The 16,610-nt window shown below is 38.9% G+C and overlaps 1 protein-coding gene across 1 annotated transcript in view; it reads right to left on the bottom strand.

The window, feature by feature from the left end:
- Positions 1–16,610, bottom strand: part of MEGF10 (multiple EGF like domains 10) — a 151,825-nt gene that overhangs the window by 14,028 nt on the left and 121,187 nt on the right. The window contains exons 14-18 of the mRNA XM_074995035.1: positions 12,339–12,485; positions 7,859–7,993; positions 7,275–7,403; positions 3,425–3,553; positions 2,617–2,745 (exon numbers count right to left, since the gene is read on the bottom strand). Of these exons, the coding sequence (XP_074851136.1) occupies positions 2,617–2,745; positions 3,425–3,553; positions 7,275–7,403; positions 7,859–7,993; positions 12,339–12,485 (669 nt within the window). The remainder of the gene's footprint in view (positions 1–2,616; positions 2,746–3,424; positions 3,554–7,274; positions 7,404–7,858; positions 7,994–12,338; positions 12,486–16,610) is intronic.

Genomic DNA, 16,610 nt, shown 5'->3' with positions numbered 1-16,610 from the left:
CGAAGTGTGGTGCTTATTTCAAAGCACCTGTGTCTATACAGCCAGTATGCCTTTCGAAAGCAGCACTTTTAAAGTGCGACTGGCCGCCATTATGCTAATGGCATGCTGAATATGCATGTCAGCGCCTCATTAACCTGTTCCCAAGTGCCATATTGACATGCCCCTTCTGAAAGGGAGGGCATTTGTAGACACAGCCAGAATGAGGTTTAACAATTGAAGTAAGCCAAGCGTTATTTCAAAATAATTTCAAAATAACAGTTGTGTTGTGTAGATGCTAGGATAGATTTTTCAAAGCAACAGCCGTTATTTTGAAATAGCTTTGCTGTGTCGACCTACCCTGAGAAACTTCTGGTAGAAGTCATTCTCTGACTTGTTTTTTTTCTCTCTCACCCAATGATACATTCATTATTTAGCCACTGCGGAACAGCTTCAACACTGGACTACAGAGTGAGCATGCATGAGAATGACTGTAGCATGGTTTGGGCATTCACCTGGGAAGCAGCAAATCCCAGTTCAATCTTCCTCAAGGAGGTGGAGGAGTACAGTACAGTGCTACAATACACCTCAAGATATGGGACCCCCTGATTTGTGACCAGTAATGCACTCTTCAGCAATGTTATTAGCAGCAGCTTACTGATAGCTTTGGCTTCTTTTGGTGTTGTTGCCTGCATACATTTATGGTGCATTACTTTATTGTAACAAAACTGGATTACAGAAGTGTTACTCTCTCAGCCAGGAATGGACATTTTGGATCTTACATTTTTGTGAAAGGGAGGGTAGAAAACCAGCTTGGTCTCTTAGGCTGTGTCTACACTAGCAAGTTCTTTTGAAAAAAACCAGGCCTTTGCTGAAAGAACTGGTGGAGCATCTACACACAAAATGCTCTCTTTTGATCTGAAATAGAAAGAACACAGCGCTTTTTCCAGCAGCCCTCTTCCTCTCACAACTGAGGAGGAGTGCCTTTTTCTGAAATATTCTTTTGGAAAATAACATGTGTAGATGCCCAGGGGGGTACTTTTTTGAAAGAGCAGTCCTCATGGCACGGGATTTTTCAATCCTTGGTTCATTCTTTTGAAAGAGCAGGGGCTGTGTGGATGCTCTCTGTTGAAAGAGTGGACTTATTTTTTGATCTCCTTTTTTGTGTGTGGACGCACTCTTTCGAAAGAGGATTTTTCAGAAGAGATCTTCCTGAAGAACTTCTTTCAAAAGATCTCTGTAGTGTAGATGTAGTCAATGTTTTTTGTTTGTTTGTTGTAATTTAAGTCCATGTTTTATTCGTCTCAAAATTAGAGCTGGTCAATAAAAGAAATATCTATTATATGGAAAATGTTAATCTTCAAGTAATGGTTTTGTTCCAAATTAAAACAAAAATGCAAAATTTTGAAATGTTCCAGAGCTGAAACAATTCTGTGCATTTACAAAAATGTATTTTGTTTCAATAATATATAATCCAAAATCTTATATATAATATATATACACACATAATATAATATATATTATATATATACACTGTCTTAAAATTAATATTTTAATGCAATATAAAACTCAAAACAATATACATAAATAATCTAAAGTCAAAACAAATCATTTTGATCTTATCTAAATGACACACTTGGTATAATTATAATAAAACACAAAAGCCAGAATGGTTTGTTTTGATATTTTGCCATTAAAAATTCCACCAAAATCAAAACATTCCTGCAAAACACAGATTTTGATAAAACCATTTTTTCACAGTAAATTGTTCTGTCACCATATTTTTACTCACTCCACAAAAATGTTAGTTAGTTTTACAAAACTAACATCTCTTATACCTAATAGAAAGCCTTTCTATGCATGTGAAATTGAGCTCTTACAAAAGGTTTCTGTACCACTCAAATTAAACACTCAGAACAGACATTGAGCCTTATATGGTTTGTAAGCCTTATGTTGATCTCTGAACAGGGGTCAATTGCTAGGGTAATATGATGTATTAGGCACAAGAGCACCATTCTCTTGATCCTGCCAAAACGTAGAGCAGCAAAAGTGTGAAACATTGGGCCTTGTTGTCCTCTCACTGAAGCCAATGAAGTTAAACTGAGGTGAAACTAATAATGAGAATGAAGAATCAGTTTCTATCTATGACAAATACAAAGTCCCTTATACATTCGCCTTTGTAACTCTTTTGACTAACATAGAGCTATTCCAGGGATGAATTTGGCTCTCAGTCTTCTAGTTATTAGTTTTCATCAGGGTGTTATGACAGTAATAGTTACTTGGATTGGTCCATTACTTTTCTATGATTATGTACATATTTCTAATATTATATCAAAGGCAACTATAGGTAGCCTCAGAGAGGAGCTTTTAAAATGTAGATATAAATGTATGTAACTAGTCAAAAAGATGTAAAGAAGAATGCTCAGGCTTACCTACTAATCTCTCAGGTTTGATCAGATGGAGAAACAACCTTAACTTTACACAGGACAGTTAGGTCCAAATCCTGTAGTCCATACTCAGGCAAAGTCAGTGTTGAAGTCAGTTGATTTTTGACTGAGCAAGGACTCATAACCACAATTTGGTCTAGGGAATTTTGCATTTGTTCCTGCCACGTATGAACGATTTCTGCTTCCTACTCACTCTGTTCACAGTGTTTCCCCATGAATCCTGTGCGGCAGGTACACTGCCCCAATATGTGGTCACAGTCAGCGCCATTCTGACACTGGCATATTAATGCACAATCTTTCCCATAAAATCCCAAAGGACACCCTGCAACACAAAGAGGGAAAAAGGAGAAGAGAATTTTCAAGGAGGAACATAAAAGTACTATTAATACTTATTAAAATAATTTCTATTTACATGGGGCTTTATAAACACAATATATGAAGGACTTCTCTGATCTCAGTTAGACAGACAGACAGACAAGACACTGTTACCAAGTAAGAAAGGATGCAAGCATTGCTTCTGATGAGAAGAAAGTAGGTGGGAAGGATTGCTGGAAGACGTTTTAAGGAGACATTTGAGAGGTGCTGGGGGAAGGCATTTTGTTCAAGATACTGTGAAGACTGTTGAATGATGAATGAATCTGTGGACATATTTTCTGAACAGTTGATGTTGACATATTAAGGAGTAAAAATATTGTATCTCAGCTCCTCACAAAGTGCCATGCCAGTATGATGACTTTTCACTGCAAACAGATCATTATTCACTGGCAGGAAGCACAAGAACCACGACAGCTGACAGCTGAACGACTACAGTGAATGTCTTCCTCAGCATTATCCATATGGCCCCATAGTATGTGTTACCTCCTGCCACTCTGACATTGTGCTAATGAAAAAGGAGTGTTGTGACTTTTAAAAGCACTGTACGCAAAGCAGATTTCAGTGGCGCTTTTTATAATTAATTTGTAATCACACAGCAACATGAGTAGATCATAGGAGTCACTTACTTTGGGTACAATAAAGGCCAGTCCATCCTGGAGTACATTTGCATTCTCCATCATAAGCACTGCAGTATGCTCCATTATGGCAATTGCAGGTATGAATACAGTTTGGACCCCAATGGGCAGGTGGGCAAGCTGAAATATGCCAAATCAATTAATCTTCTATGGCACAGACACAAAGCAGCTCTACATCCAAATGTTAAAAGAGTTCTTTTCTACCTTCTTCAATCTGGTCAATTTCAACCAAATACTTTCCTAGTTTTTTCTTGAAACTAACTAGAGTTTTATCCTAGATAAGAACAAATGAAAAACACATCCTGAGAGCCTCATCTCAGTACAATACTATGTGGCCATTATCACTGGTTTTTTGTAATACAAAAGAGAGAGTCATATAAATCAGATTTCTTCATTCATTCTTCATTAGTTTCCAGAGACTGATGTTTTCACCCCTCCTGAATTCTACTTAACTAGATGGAGAGTTATGCATTCTAATCTTAGCGTAGGAGAAGAATAAACAGGGAAAGAGAAAAAGTATTTGTACCCAGGCCCAGTTATCAGTTAAGTCCCTGGATTCCTCTCCCAGGCTACGTCTACACTAGCCCCAAACTTCGAAATGGCCATGCAAATGGCCATTTTGAAGTTTACTAATGAAGTGCTGAAATGCATATTCAGCGCTTCATTAGCACGCGGGCAGCCGCGGCGCTTCGAAATTGATGCGGCTCACTGCCGCGTGGCTCCTTTTCGAAAGGACCCCACCTACTTCGAAGTCCCCTTATTCCCATGAGCAGATGGGAATAAGGGGACTTCGAAGTAGGTGGGGTCCTTTTGAAAAGGAGCCCCGTCAGGACAAGCCGCGTGAATTTCGAAGTGCCGCGGCCACCCGCATACTAATAAAGCGCTGAATATGCATTTCAGCGCTTCATTAGTAAACTTCAAAATGGCCATTTGCATGGCCATTTCAAAGTTTGGGGCTAGTGTAGACACGGCGCCAGAATGTGACGTTGAGGCCGAAGAAGGACAAATCAGAGATTCCATGGTTTAGCTTTAGTTCCTTTACCCGAGGCCTCTCATTTATTCATATGTACCCATTAGACCACAAATCAATATAATCCTTTCAACAAACAAATCATTGTAAACAATAAAATAAGTGAAGGTTTTAGCATGCACAGTCGGGTTGGTGCAGTTTTCGAGACCACTTTGATAATAGTACATTAAGGCCGTGTCTACACTTGCGTTCCTCTTTCGAAAGAGGTATGTAAATGAGGTAAATCGAAAATGCAAATAAGGAACAACTTTGCATATATGACACCTCATTTGCATATTCTTATTGCGAAATAACTTCTTTCGAAAGAAGAAAACCAGCGTAGACACTGCTCTTTTGAAAGTAAACCCCCATTTTCGAAAGAATCCTTCTTTCCTTTTTTTATGGGAAGAAGGATTCTTCCAAAGATGGGGTTTACTTTCGAAAGAGCAGTGTCTACACCGGTTTTCTTCTTTTGAAAGAAGCTATTTCAAAATAAGAATATGCAAATTAGGTGTCATATATGCAAATTTGTACCTCATTTACATTTTCAATTTACCTCATTTACATACCTCTTTCGAAAGAGGAATGCAAGTGTAGACACAGCCGAAATGAATTTGGTACTGATTGGCATTAACAGAAAAAACGGTAAAATATCTCCCCAAATGCTAATTATTATATCAAAATAGCACTGTAGCTAAAGAAAAGCTATACAGATGCACGAATAAATCAGATCCCTGTAAAATAACATCTTACTTTTTGATTAATTACTCTTCCAAATTTCTATTTTTAGACTAAATAAAGAGTTATGTCATTTTTTTCACTATGAAATAATTACCTTTAAGGTACTTTTCTGCATTTAAATACGGTCTTGTGAAAACAAAGAATTAATATATTACAGGAGGGAAGAAACAAATCAGGAACTGGGGCTTGATTCCCAATTTTAACTATGTTAAGGGTAAGAGAAAGTTTCCCCCAAGATCTTATACTGATTATGCTGTCCAGAGACCTAATTGGCTTTTCTGAGGCAGATCATCCATTTTTTTTAACTATATGTTTGCATTTACAAAATGCTTTATATATACATAGTCTGTAGTTTTGCAAAGCGTTGCCACAATCCAAGTTTGATTTTCAAGAGGGAAAAAAATTGCAAGCACTAGCTTCTTTCTTTAATTTCAAACCACTCTTTTCCGATGTTTCCATTTGAGCTGTGAAGACGAATGATGATTTTAAAAAAAATTCTGCATGAAGTTAGTGGTCAGCCAGGAGGAAATGTCAGGCCAAATGCAGAGAAAGGCTAAGGGGTTTCATGAAGTCCATCAGTTCAGATAGAAATTAATGGAAACATTATCTTGTAGGAAAACAGAAGGCCTTTGCACAAATCAAGGAAACTTACTCTCACACAGCCTTAATAAGATTCCCCCCATTCATGTTGTTGGCATCATTTTCTTACATTGCTTCTGCAAGTACAGCCTGCTCTCTAACATTCATACCCCAAAAAGGAGACAAAGAAATGAAAATAAGAGTCTGAATCCAATGAAGAATTTTGCCATTAACTTCTTTAGGACCTAAGTTTTACTCCCAGAAGTGGGAGTTGTAGGTTACTTTTCTTATGATTTGTATAATCCATTATTATATTAAATATGGAGTTACTACTGACCCTTATGCTGGATCTATCTGAACCAGTAAACATACGCATTAGATTTCTGACAAATGATATCAAGGCTTAGTATGAAAGCAACCTGATGATGCAATTCTGTAGTCTGTACATATATACCCTCACTGGGACAGTCTCAGAAACTGGTATGCCAGAATTCAGAAAATGACGAACCGCTGATGTAGAAAAGCAGTTCTGTTTCCCAAGAGATACGTCTCCTAATAACCTGCATCAGTAATGTACATTACTTAAAGTTTGACCAGTGCACATTAACATGGCTGCATACCAGTGCAATGTGAAGTCTTGTCAATTTGGAAAAAAAAATTATTAGCTAAATTCTCAGAAGCACTAACTCACAGAAAGCATGTGAGCCCTGTATTGGCCATGCTGTCCCTCAACGAGAAAGGCAAGCTTCAGCATGGGCAAGCAAGGTGGATGGGTGGGTGGGCGGGGCTATCCCTTTAAGGGCGTGCCTGGCCATGACTCCTGGAAGGGCTTGCCATCCACGTGATTGTGTGTGATGAGGTTCCAGGGTCCATTTTGTCGAGAAAGCAGCCAGGCAGTCTGTTTGCAGAGAGCAAACAACAGAGCAGATCAGTTCAATTCACTTTTGTGTGTGGACACTATCTGTTGACAGAAGTTTTGTCGGAAGATCTCTTCCGACAGTAACTTCTGTCAACAATTAACTCTAGTGTAGACATAGCCTATATGTATCAGTTCCCCACCGGTAAAATACAGACAATGATGATAACAGTAACTCCCATAATTTAAAGTGTGTCCAGAGGAAAAATTTGTTAATGTTCATTGGGTATTCACAGTACTATGGTGAAGGGAGCCAGGTACATAGCTAACAGGATAAGGAAGTACATGACTATTGAATCAGGAAGTCTGAATTTTATGATAATGAAACAGCTATGCAAATGTTCAAATGTTTTTTATATGGCATTTAAAATGTAAAGTAGGTAAATATCTCTTAGCTGTATAACATGGAAGCCCTTATTTATGTAACCTTGTCCACCTCTTTTTCTTTTCACACAAATTCTAGATGCCAATATAGCGTGTCATTTATCAGTCAGTTACAAAGCGTCTCTTCCACATTAAGAAGAAAATTAAAAGGAACTGAACTCAGTCTAATTGTTTAAATAAGTGTATCTCAAGAAAGAAAAAAAAATGCTTACGCTGAGAGCAGTCGCTGCCAATCCACCCAGGGTAACATTGACAAGATCTGTCAATAGGATTGCATGTTCCATTGTTGGTGCAAGTGCAAATTCCAGCACAATTCTTGCCAAATCTCCCACTGGGACACACTATTAAAATATATTAATTTTCTCAGTAATTGACGTTTGTATTGTTTCCTAATACTGGTAATTGAAGTCTGAGGTCTTGGACCAAGAAATTTCCTATTTAGTACAATACCAAAATAAATGCTGCTATACATTCAGTCAAATACATTTATTTAGTTTGTCATATATCAATTTAATTTACATGGAGGGTTCTTTTCATAAAGAATATGATATCGCCACATTTACCGGAAAGTATTTTTCAAACTTTAGGAGCTATCTTCATGACCAACTTCAAGCTGGCTTTGGTTTCTACATTTACAAACTGCATATCCAAAAGTGGTTTCTAGTTTTGTATAATTGTGATCTGATAAGCCTAGAATGCACATAATTAATAATAAATAATAATAATAATAATAATAACAACAAAAGCCATGCTTGGTCACCGTGTACTTTCCCAAGTACTTTATTACAGCATTTACCTTCATTACAGAGGGCTCCTGTGAAACCAGGTAAGCAATCACAAAGTCCAGTTACATGATGGCAGGGACCACTGCTGTGCACACACTGGGGGCATGTTTGGCTACAACGATGTCCATAAAACCCAGGGGAGCAAACTGAAATTACAAAAGCATTTACTGCCGTTTCCTCTTGCACTTTCTTTCCACCTGATTTATTCATCTTCAACAATTAAATGGATTAACCGTTACGTTCTACCTTCCTATCACTTCCAGTTCTGCCCCATTTATTAGGTGAACACTTGTTGAACTAGTGGCTATTGTTACTTATAGCGTTCCAATGGGTGCTTAATGCCTTCCAGACACCTAAGAAGATAAAGGTCTCTACTTTGAGAAGCTACACTACAGTGAAGAACAGCTCTGAATGTGTTAAAGCTGCTGATGAGAGCAACCCAAATTGTGGCCTGACTCACACCCTGAGCAATCCCATTCATGTCAGCGGGATCACGCAGGTTGTAATTCACTGCAAGAATTTGGCCTAACCATGTATTCAGGCCATATTTCACAGCCAGCCAAACCAAATACAAAAAAGAATGTGACTCAGATCAAATATATTTCCGCTAAAGCAGAGAATGAGAGGAACAGCTTTCATGAATTATGTTTGAAAAACACATATATTTAAAAATTAAAGCAAAAGTAATTGGAAAAATATTAAAACACAACACACAAGAGGTGAAGTAAGACAGTTGTATTCTTATGAGGAAAGAATTCAGCCCAAGGCTTTACTTTTATTGAAGTCTCATTTTTTTTCTCACTTGTTGGACAAATCTAAAATGACTCCACCCCACTGCTGTATAGGCAGACAGTACAAGTGTGACATGATCTCCAGTCATTTTTTAATTAACCATTCACTGCATTCATTAGCACAGCACAGAGCCAAACATCACCTCTGATTTCTGCACAACTTAAGGCAAGGAACAGTGAGGCCTCAAGTTAATTTTTACACCAGTAGTATCAACCCCTTCTCCCACAGAGCTGTATCACCAGCCATGTAAAGTGACTGAAAGAGAACAGGCCTGTTACATGGAATTTCTTTGCTTCATTAATCAGGGGGTGGACAAATTTTCTGGCCTGAAGGCGACATCAGGTTATGGAAATTGTATGGAGGCCATGAATGGTCATGAAAATGGGGATGGAGAGTGGGAGGGAATGAGGTCTCTGGCTTGGGGCTGCATGCTCTGTGATGGGGCAGGGATGAGATATTTGTGGTGTAGGAGATAGCTCTGGGCTGAAAATGAGAGGTTCAGAAGACAGAAGAGGTTCTGGGCAGGTACTGGAGTTTAAGGGGTTGGGGGCTCCATCTGGAGGTGCAGACTTTGGGGAGGGGCTGGAGATGAAGGATTTGGGGTGGAGGAGGGTGCTCTAGACTGGAATTGAAGGGTTAGGAGGGTGGAAGGAGCCTCAGGGGTACAGACTATGGGCTGTACTCACCTCCTCAAGCAGCTCCCAGAAGCAGTGAATGTCCACCTTTCGACTGGCTTCCCTAAGGAGGCACAGCCAGACAGTTCTATATGCTGCTTCCCCAGATATAGATGCCACCCTTGCAGCCCCCAGGAGTTGTGGTTAACACCTAAAGGGAGCTGCTGAGCAATGCCTGAGGTGGGGACAGTACACAGAGGCCTCTGGCTGCCCCTATGCATAGGAGTCAGCTGGAAGGGGGACTTACAGCTGGTTTTCCAGAGGCCATGTGGAGCATGGCAACCCTTGGATCCTGCTCCATAGCAAGAGCTCAAGGGCTGAATTAAAATGGCTGGCAGGCTGGGTGCAGCCCACGGGCTATAGTTTTCTCCTCTCTGCTCTGATCTCTTTGGCCCCCATTTTCTGATAAATTAGGATATATTGGATAATGCTCCAAGTTAAGTGTCTCTTATATAGCAGCAATTATTATTTACCCAATTGACCAGGTATCTTTTTAATATTTGACTTTAGTTCAAAATTTATTCTCCTAAATATGTACTTGATACCGTTTACTTGGCCAAATCCCTCTTGAGTGCTTCTCCGTTTTCAAGTGAAGAATTGGGTGAGTCATAAGATTTTCCTGCTTACAAAAATGGCATTTTCTCATTGGGGTCTGATTTATTTGAGTGATGATTTGTATTCTTTGGCCCTAGACCGTAGGAGCAATTGGTTCTGAGAGCCAATTGAATGCTACACTGTGGAAGCCACTGCACATTATTATATCCATAGTTCCAAGTCACTAGGAAGGTTTACATTTGTTTACTGGGATAAGGGATAAAGACTTCTCATGGATCAGTAAGTGGAGACAAAAGGTAGGAATAAATGGTCGGTTTTCAAAATGGACAGAGGTAAACACTGGAGTTCCCCCAACGATTTGTACTGGGATCAGTGTTGTTCAACATATTCATCAGTCATCAAGAAAAAGGCATAACAGTTAGGTGTCAAAATTTGCAAACAATGCAAAATTATTCAAGATAGCTAAGCCCAAAGCAGAATGTAAAGAGTTACGGCCTCTCACGAAACCCGATGACTGAGCAATGAAATGGCACATTCAATTCAATATTGACAAATGCAAAGCTATGAGCATTGGAAAAACATAAACCAAAATGTATATACAAAATGATGGGATTTAAACTAGCTGTTGCGGCTCACAAAAGAGATCTTGGAGTCGCTGTGGAGAGGTCTGAAAACATCCACTCAACATTCAGCACCAGTCAAAAAAAAACACTTAACAGAATCATTAGGAACAAGGAACCATTAGGAACGGGACAGACAATGAGACAGTATATTTCATAAGGCCATTACAGAAATCCAGGGTAAGCCTCCACCTTGAATACCTCATGAAGATTTGGTCACTTCATCTCAAAAAAGATATATTAGAATTGGAAAAGGTGCAGAACAGGGTAACATAAATGATTTGGGGTACATAAGAGCTTCCCTATTATGCAAGATTAAAACGACTTACTTTTCAGCTTGGAAAAATAATGAAGAAGGGGGAGGTGATATAAAATCATTAATGATATAGAGAAAGTTAATAAGGCAGTGTTATCTACTCCTTCACATAACACAAGTACCAGAGAAATTAACAGGCAACAGGTTTAAAACTAACAGAAGTATATACCTCACACAATTCACTGTCAACCTGTGGAACTCTTTATCAGGGAATGTTGTCAAACCAAACTATAACAAGGTTCAAATATAATTAGATAAATTCATAGAGGATATGTCCATGAACAGTTATCAGCCAAAATAGTTGGGGTGCAAGCCCATGCTCTGGGGGTCCCTATCTTATGACTGCCAGAAGCTTCTAGTGTGACAGCATAGGATGGATCACTCAAAGATTGCCTGTTCTGTTCATTCCCTCTGAAGATAGGATGCTGGGTTAGGTGGACCATTGATCTGATCCAGTATGGCTTTTCTTGCGTTCCTAGGCTTAGTCTTCTTTTGGATTAACTGATTTACTGAAAAAAAAGTCCTTTGATAGTCATAAAAGAGGTAGTAAGGACAACTACACAACTCAGCCAGGAATGCTTAGAGAATACTACAGCAATGTCAAGTGTTTAATATTAGGATCAAGCATATTACTTTCTTCTCTTATCCTCCTTCTTCTTTGGCTTCCATCGTTCCTGGGGTTTTGTGACTCCATTCACCCCAGTTTCTGCTCTTATCTTTTGACAGTCACTGCATGGGCCTTCCTCCCTTCTCCTTTGAGAAGGGTTTCTTAGTTCTCCATTTTTGAGCCCTTACGCTCTCATTCAAAACACTACCTGTAAGTGTTCTTCTCACAAATCCAAGTCTATTCTTGATTTCTTTGCCTCACCTTTTCTGTGATACAAACAGAAAAATATTACCTAAAAAGGTAGGAAGGTGCTGAGTTGTGATCACTACTCTTGGCTGGTTAAATACTGTGCACATCCTGTTACTTTTGTGATCCTGGGTTTTGCTTGTTTCCTCTGTTAAGTAGTGTTTTTAGCGTGCAAAACCTTTCCTATTTATATATTTGTTTGCACATACAGAACACTTGCTATATACTGTGTTAGTGCCTAGCACAAGGAGACCCTGGTCTGGTCAATGTCTAGGTGCTCCTGCAACATAAATGTTAAATAACAATAGCAATTGCCATTGAACTCAGTGGCAGATGTTCAGTGCTTCTGAAAATAGGCAACTAAATAAAACAAGCCTGAACTATGGATATTGGGCCCTGATATTGGATCCCTGGATTGGAAAATTTTGGACTTTGAATGTGAGACTCTACTTCAACAATATATTCATAATAAATAAAAGTACAAAAGTATAGCAACAAGAAAACAATTATTGATAGGAATTATTTGATCACTGTACATAAAGCACGTTTCAGTACACCTGTACCCAACCGCCCAACTGAAATGCAGAATGTGGGCTTGTTACATCATACGTAACAAAAACATATCTGAGAAACATATTTAAAGAGGAAGAAGGGAAGAGAATTTTATAGCATTTTTCTTACTTCTTTGACAAGTGGTGCCTCTGTATCCTGGTGCACATTCACAGATTCCATCATCTGGAGAGCACGAAGCTCCATTTTTGCAGTGACAGGACAACGAACAATTTGGACCCCACTGTCCCTCAGCACACACACTGTCACAATGCATACCTGCAAGCCATTAAACACACAGAGATGTCATCAGCAGCACCTGTGGTCAGATTCTGTAGACCACAATAACAAACATGGGAATTAGTAAATGATACAAAACTACTCAAGTTAGTTAAATCGTAGGCAGACTTCAAAGAGTCTCAGAAAGATCTCTCAGAATTGGGTGACCAGGTAACAAAATGGGAGATGAAATTTAATACTGATAAATGCAAAGCAACAGACAGTGGAAAACATAATCCCAACATTACACATAAAATGATGGGGTTTAAATCAGCTCTAAGCATTCAAGAAAGAGACCATGGGAGTCAGTATGGATTGTTCCCTGAACACATTCATTCTGTGTTCAGCAGCAACAAAAAAAGCAAACGATTTTGGTAATCTTTAACAAAGGGATAGACAGAAAAACAGAAAATATCAGTTTGACTTTATATAAATTCATGATATGCCCACGTCTGGAGTTCTGCATGCAGAATTGGTTGCTCCATCTCAAAAAAGGTATATTGGAATTGGAAAAGGTACAGAAAAGGGCAATAATGATAAGGGGTATGGAACGGCTTTCACATGAGATTTGTAGGACTGTGATTTTTCTGCATGGAAAAGTGAGCACTGGAGTGATCAAGTGATGGCCAGATGATTAGTAGAGTGCCCAAAGCCACCCACAACTGGTAGCATGTGTTCCTATGGTGGTGCACATCTCTACATGCCTTCATGCATGTCTTAACATTTATTCTGTCCCTAGATGGAAAAGTTAGAGGGAGCACTCAATATGACCGAGCAGTATCAAATCATGATTGGTGCAGAGGAAGTAGATTAGGAAATGCTATTTACGCTTCTCTAACACAAGAACTAGGGGTCTCAAGCAAAAGGAAGTATTTTGTCACACAATGCACAGTTAACCCATGGAACTTTTTGCCAGAGGATGCTGAGAAGGCGAAAACTGTAACAAAGTTCCCAGAAGAGCTAGATCAATTCATGGGGGTCAGGCCCCTCAATGACTATTAACCAGGAGAGACAGAAACAGTGTTGCTAATCTCTATTAGAAGCTGAGAATGGGTGACGGGATGGATCACTGTTCTGTTCATTTCTCTGGGACACCTTGCACTGGCTGCCGGAAGACAGGATACTGGACTAGATGGACCTTTGGTCTGACCCAGTATGACCATTCTTATGTTCTTATGGGTGAAATTCTGGCCCCATGGAAGTTAAAGACAAAACTCCCATAGATTTTAATAGCACCAGGATTTCACATAATTCTTTAAGCAGGCTCTTCCTCCTGCTTCTGCCTTTCCTGGACTCTGCAATACTGGGTGTCCCTTTATATTGCCACTTTCGAGATTTGTGTGTAGGACTGGATACCAGGTTCTGCAGTATGAAAACATCCCTGCAGCTCTGCTTCCCTGCAAATGAGCTACATGAGATTTTACTTTTAAGTATAATTCCCACTGAACTTTTAAAATATGCAAAATTGGAACATACAAATTCTTGAAGTGCTTAGCTTCGTCTTAGCAAAGCTTAACACCTCCACAGACCCAATTATCCAAGCCTCCAATATTTCAAAAGTTTTGGAGCCTCTCATGACTTTTACAAAGACCTTGTCCATCCCTCGTTTTCACCTTAGATGTGTTCTGTGAGAAATGAAATAGAAAAGTGCAAAATAATCCAAATGAGGCATAAAGAATGGCTTCTGGTACCTCTTTCATGATCATGCCATAATAGCACATAGTCATAGAATCATAGAAGATTAAAGTTGGAAGAGACCTCGGGAGGTCATCTAATTCAATCCCCTGCTCAAAGCAGGACCAAACCCAACTAAATCTAAGCAGGAGATCATTGAGACTTTTATGCAAGGAAAAGACACAAGACAAGCTAAACTGCTCCAGAAACTTCTCTTGTGAATGTAAAAATTCTTACGGGCTGGGATAATTTCATGTAACAATAGTGATGGGGACAAGGAATGACTTCTAATTAGTGGTGAGCTGATTACCACTAAACCTCATACCAAACGGAAAAATGTGGAGCACACAAAAGGTTTCAAAAACACACCATGTGAACATTCCAAAATGCTTCACTGCAACACTGTAGTAAGGACATCAGTCATTCAGTGTTTTGTCTGTTTTGGACACAAAAGTGAATATAAAATTGCCATGACCTGAACCCTCGTACATAAACAGGCACAAATTTTGATATGAACTGGGAATGGGAATCATAGACTTTTTTCTTCTCTACAAACCAGCAACACTAAATCTAACTTTTCCGATTTTCTTTCTTTTCTACCCACTTCGGAAAAGACCCCCGCATGTTAAATGCCAGTAAGCAAAACCACTGTGGTACTCAGACCTTATTGTGTCTATTTTACCTCGCATTAGCAACTGACGATTATTGTACTGCCCCTATTGAATGAATCATTTGGCTGAAGAAAAAATGGACTAAATCCAGCCAAAAGTACAACTTGCTTTGTAAGTATTTCCAGCAAAATATGGTTCTGGTCACTTACTGTCAGACTTTTTTTAAAAAAAAAAAGCAAAACAGACAATTTTACGTGTGATACTAGAGAATACTATTCTAAAACACAGAGAAGTGAATATGTCATGTTAGTGAAAATGCTGACAACCCTTGAAAATAAATTACCCTATTCATCTGTGAAGGCACAGTGTAATCTCTCCCCACCCTCTCCCCCCACAGCCCCACAACAACTGCTCTGTCAAACTTCCTGAATCTAATTAAAGAATGATCACATCTCTGGTAAAAGGAAAGGTGTGTCTCCAGATTCTTAAATCTTTGGACTCTGTTCAGGATGTCAAAAAGTGCCAACAATAGTGAAAATATCTATTAGAATCCAGATATGGGAATGGGTCACCAAACAGTGATAAAGTAACACCAACCCTTCAATTAACATTGACCTGAAAATTATTTTTATTGCTGTCAAGTGGGAACTGTGGTTAGTTATCTAAATACGCATGTTATTTAGTATTCAAATCTGAAAGCTCTGACTTGTGTTTAGAAGCTTGTAACACTAGCTGACAAATACATTACTGAATTAAGCTGTCCGCTGTCTGCCTTAATTCATTCTACATGTGTATTATTCTTAAACACAACTTTGCACAATGGGACCCTCTCACAGTGAAAACATTTTTTTCACAGTTGCAATGAGGATGATTTCAGTTTCCATATACAGTGGTCATTAGTAACAAGTCAACATTTGCCAACAGCTATCATAGTGTGTTTTCTGAAATTTTGTAGTCCATAATGAGTTATGAATTATTACAACACTTGGCTCAACTGGGCTCCCATGACCTGCACACAGAGAAACAGCTATGACAACATTATGTGACAACATGAAGCTAAAGCAGGCATAGAATATTAGGCCCATCAGGTCAATGAGTCTTAGTGGCCCAACCTAAATTCATAGAGGAGCAAGGAAAAGAGACGTTCCCCTTATAATGGTCCTGGAGAAACTTCCATCAAGAAAACCTCAAAGATTTACTTTTTCTTATCTTCATGCCCTGTGTTTACTAATAGGTTTGTTTTCAGAGGGGCACAAAAAACACTTAAAGTTGGAAAATTTAGGCTTTTAACAACTCCATAACTTAAAAACTAATCTGTTTTTGAGAGAAGGATAGAAAGTTCAAAAAGACTGAACAAAAAAGATCAAGAATTCTCTGGGCTCTGATTTTCAGAAAAGAGAGCTAAGCTTTGTAGCAAAGCTATGAACTGGGGAAAACAAGATTCTAGTGGGATTGGCAAGGTATGTTTTGACTCAACCTTAAACTACAGGCGTGCTAATTATATACCTGGTGAGGAACACTATAATTTAAAAATGTGTATTTTCTTCCTTATGCAACAAAAGCATTTTTCATACAATTGTGTCTTGCTTTTGATCCTGATATGGAGATCTGTGAAGAAATGTTTTTGCCAGGGCTGCAGACAAAGAGCTCTTTGATGGCCTTCACAAGTTGCTAGGCAATAGCTGAATGGTCATGATAAACTTCAGCTAAGCAGCTCTGAAGAAATGCTGATGCATTTAATGCCCAGTGCTTTATGCCATGGGCCTCACATCTAAATCAGTATTCCCTTGGCATCTGTAATTGCATGAATGAAGTAAATAATTCTTTCAGGGGTATCGGT

Source organism: Carettochelys insculpta, chromosome 5 (assembly GCF_033958435.1).
Source record: "Carettochelys insculpta isolate YL-2023 chromosome 5, ASM3395843v1, whole genome shotgun sequence".
Lineage (NCBI taxonomy): Eukaryota > Metazoa > Chordata > Testudines > Carettochelyidae > Carettochelys > Carettochelys insculpta.
This window is presented reverse-complemented; position numbering and strand designations above follow the sequence as displayed.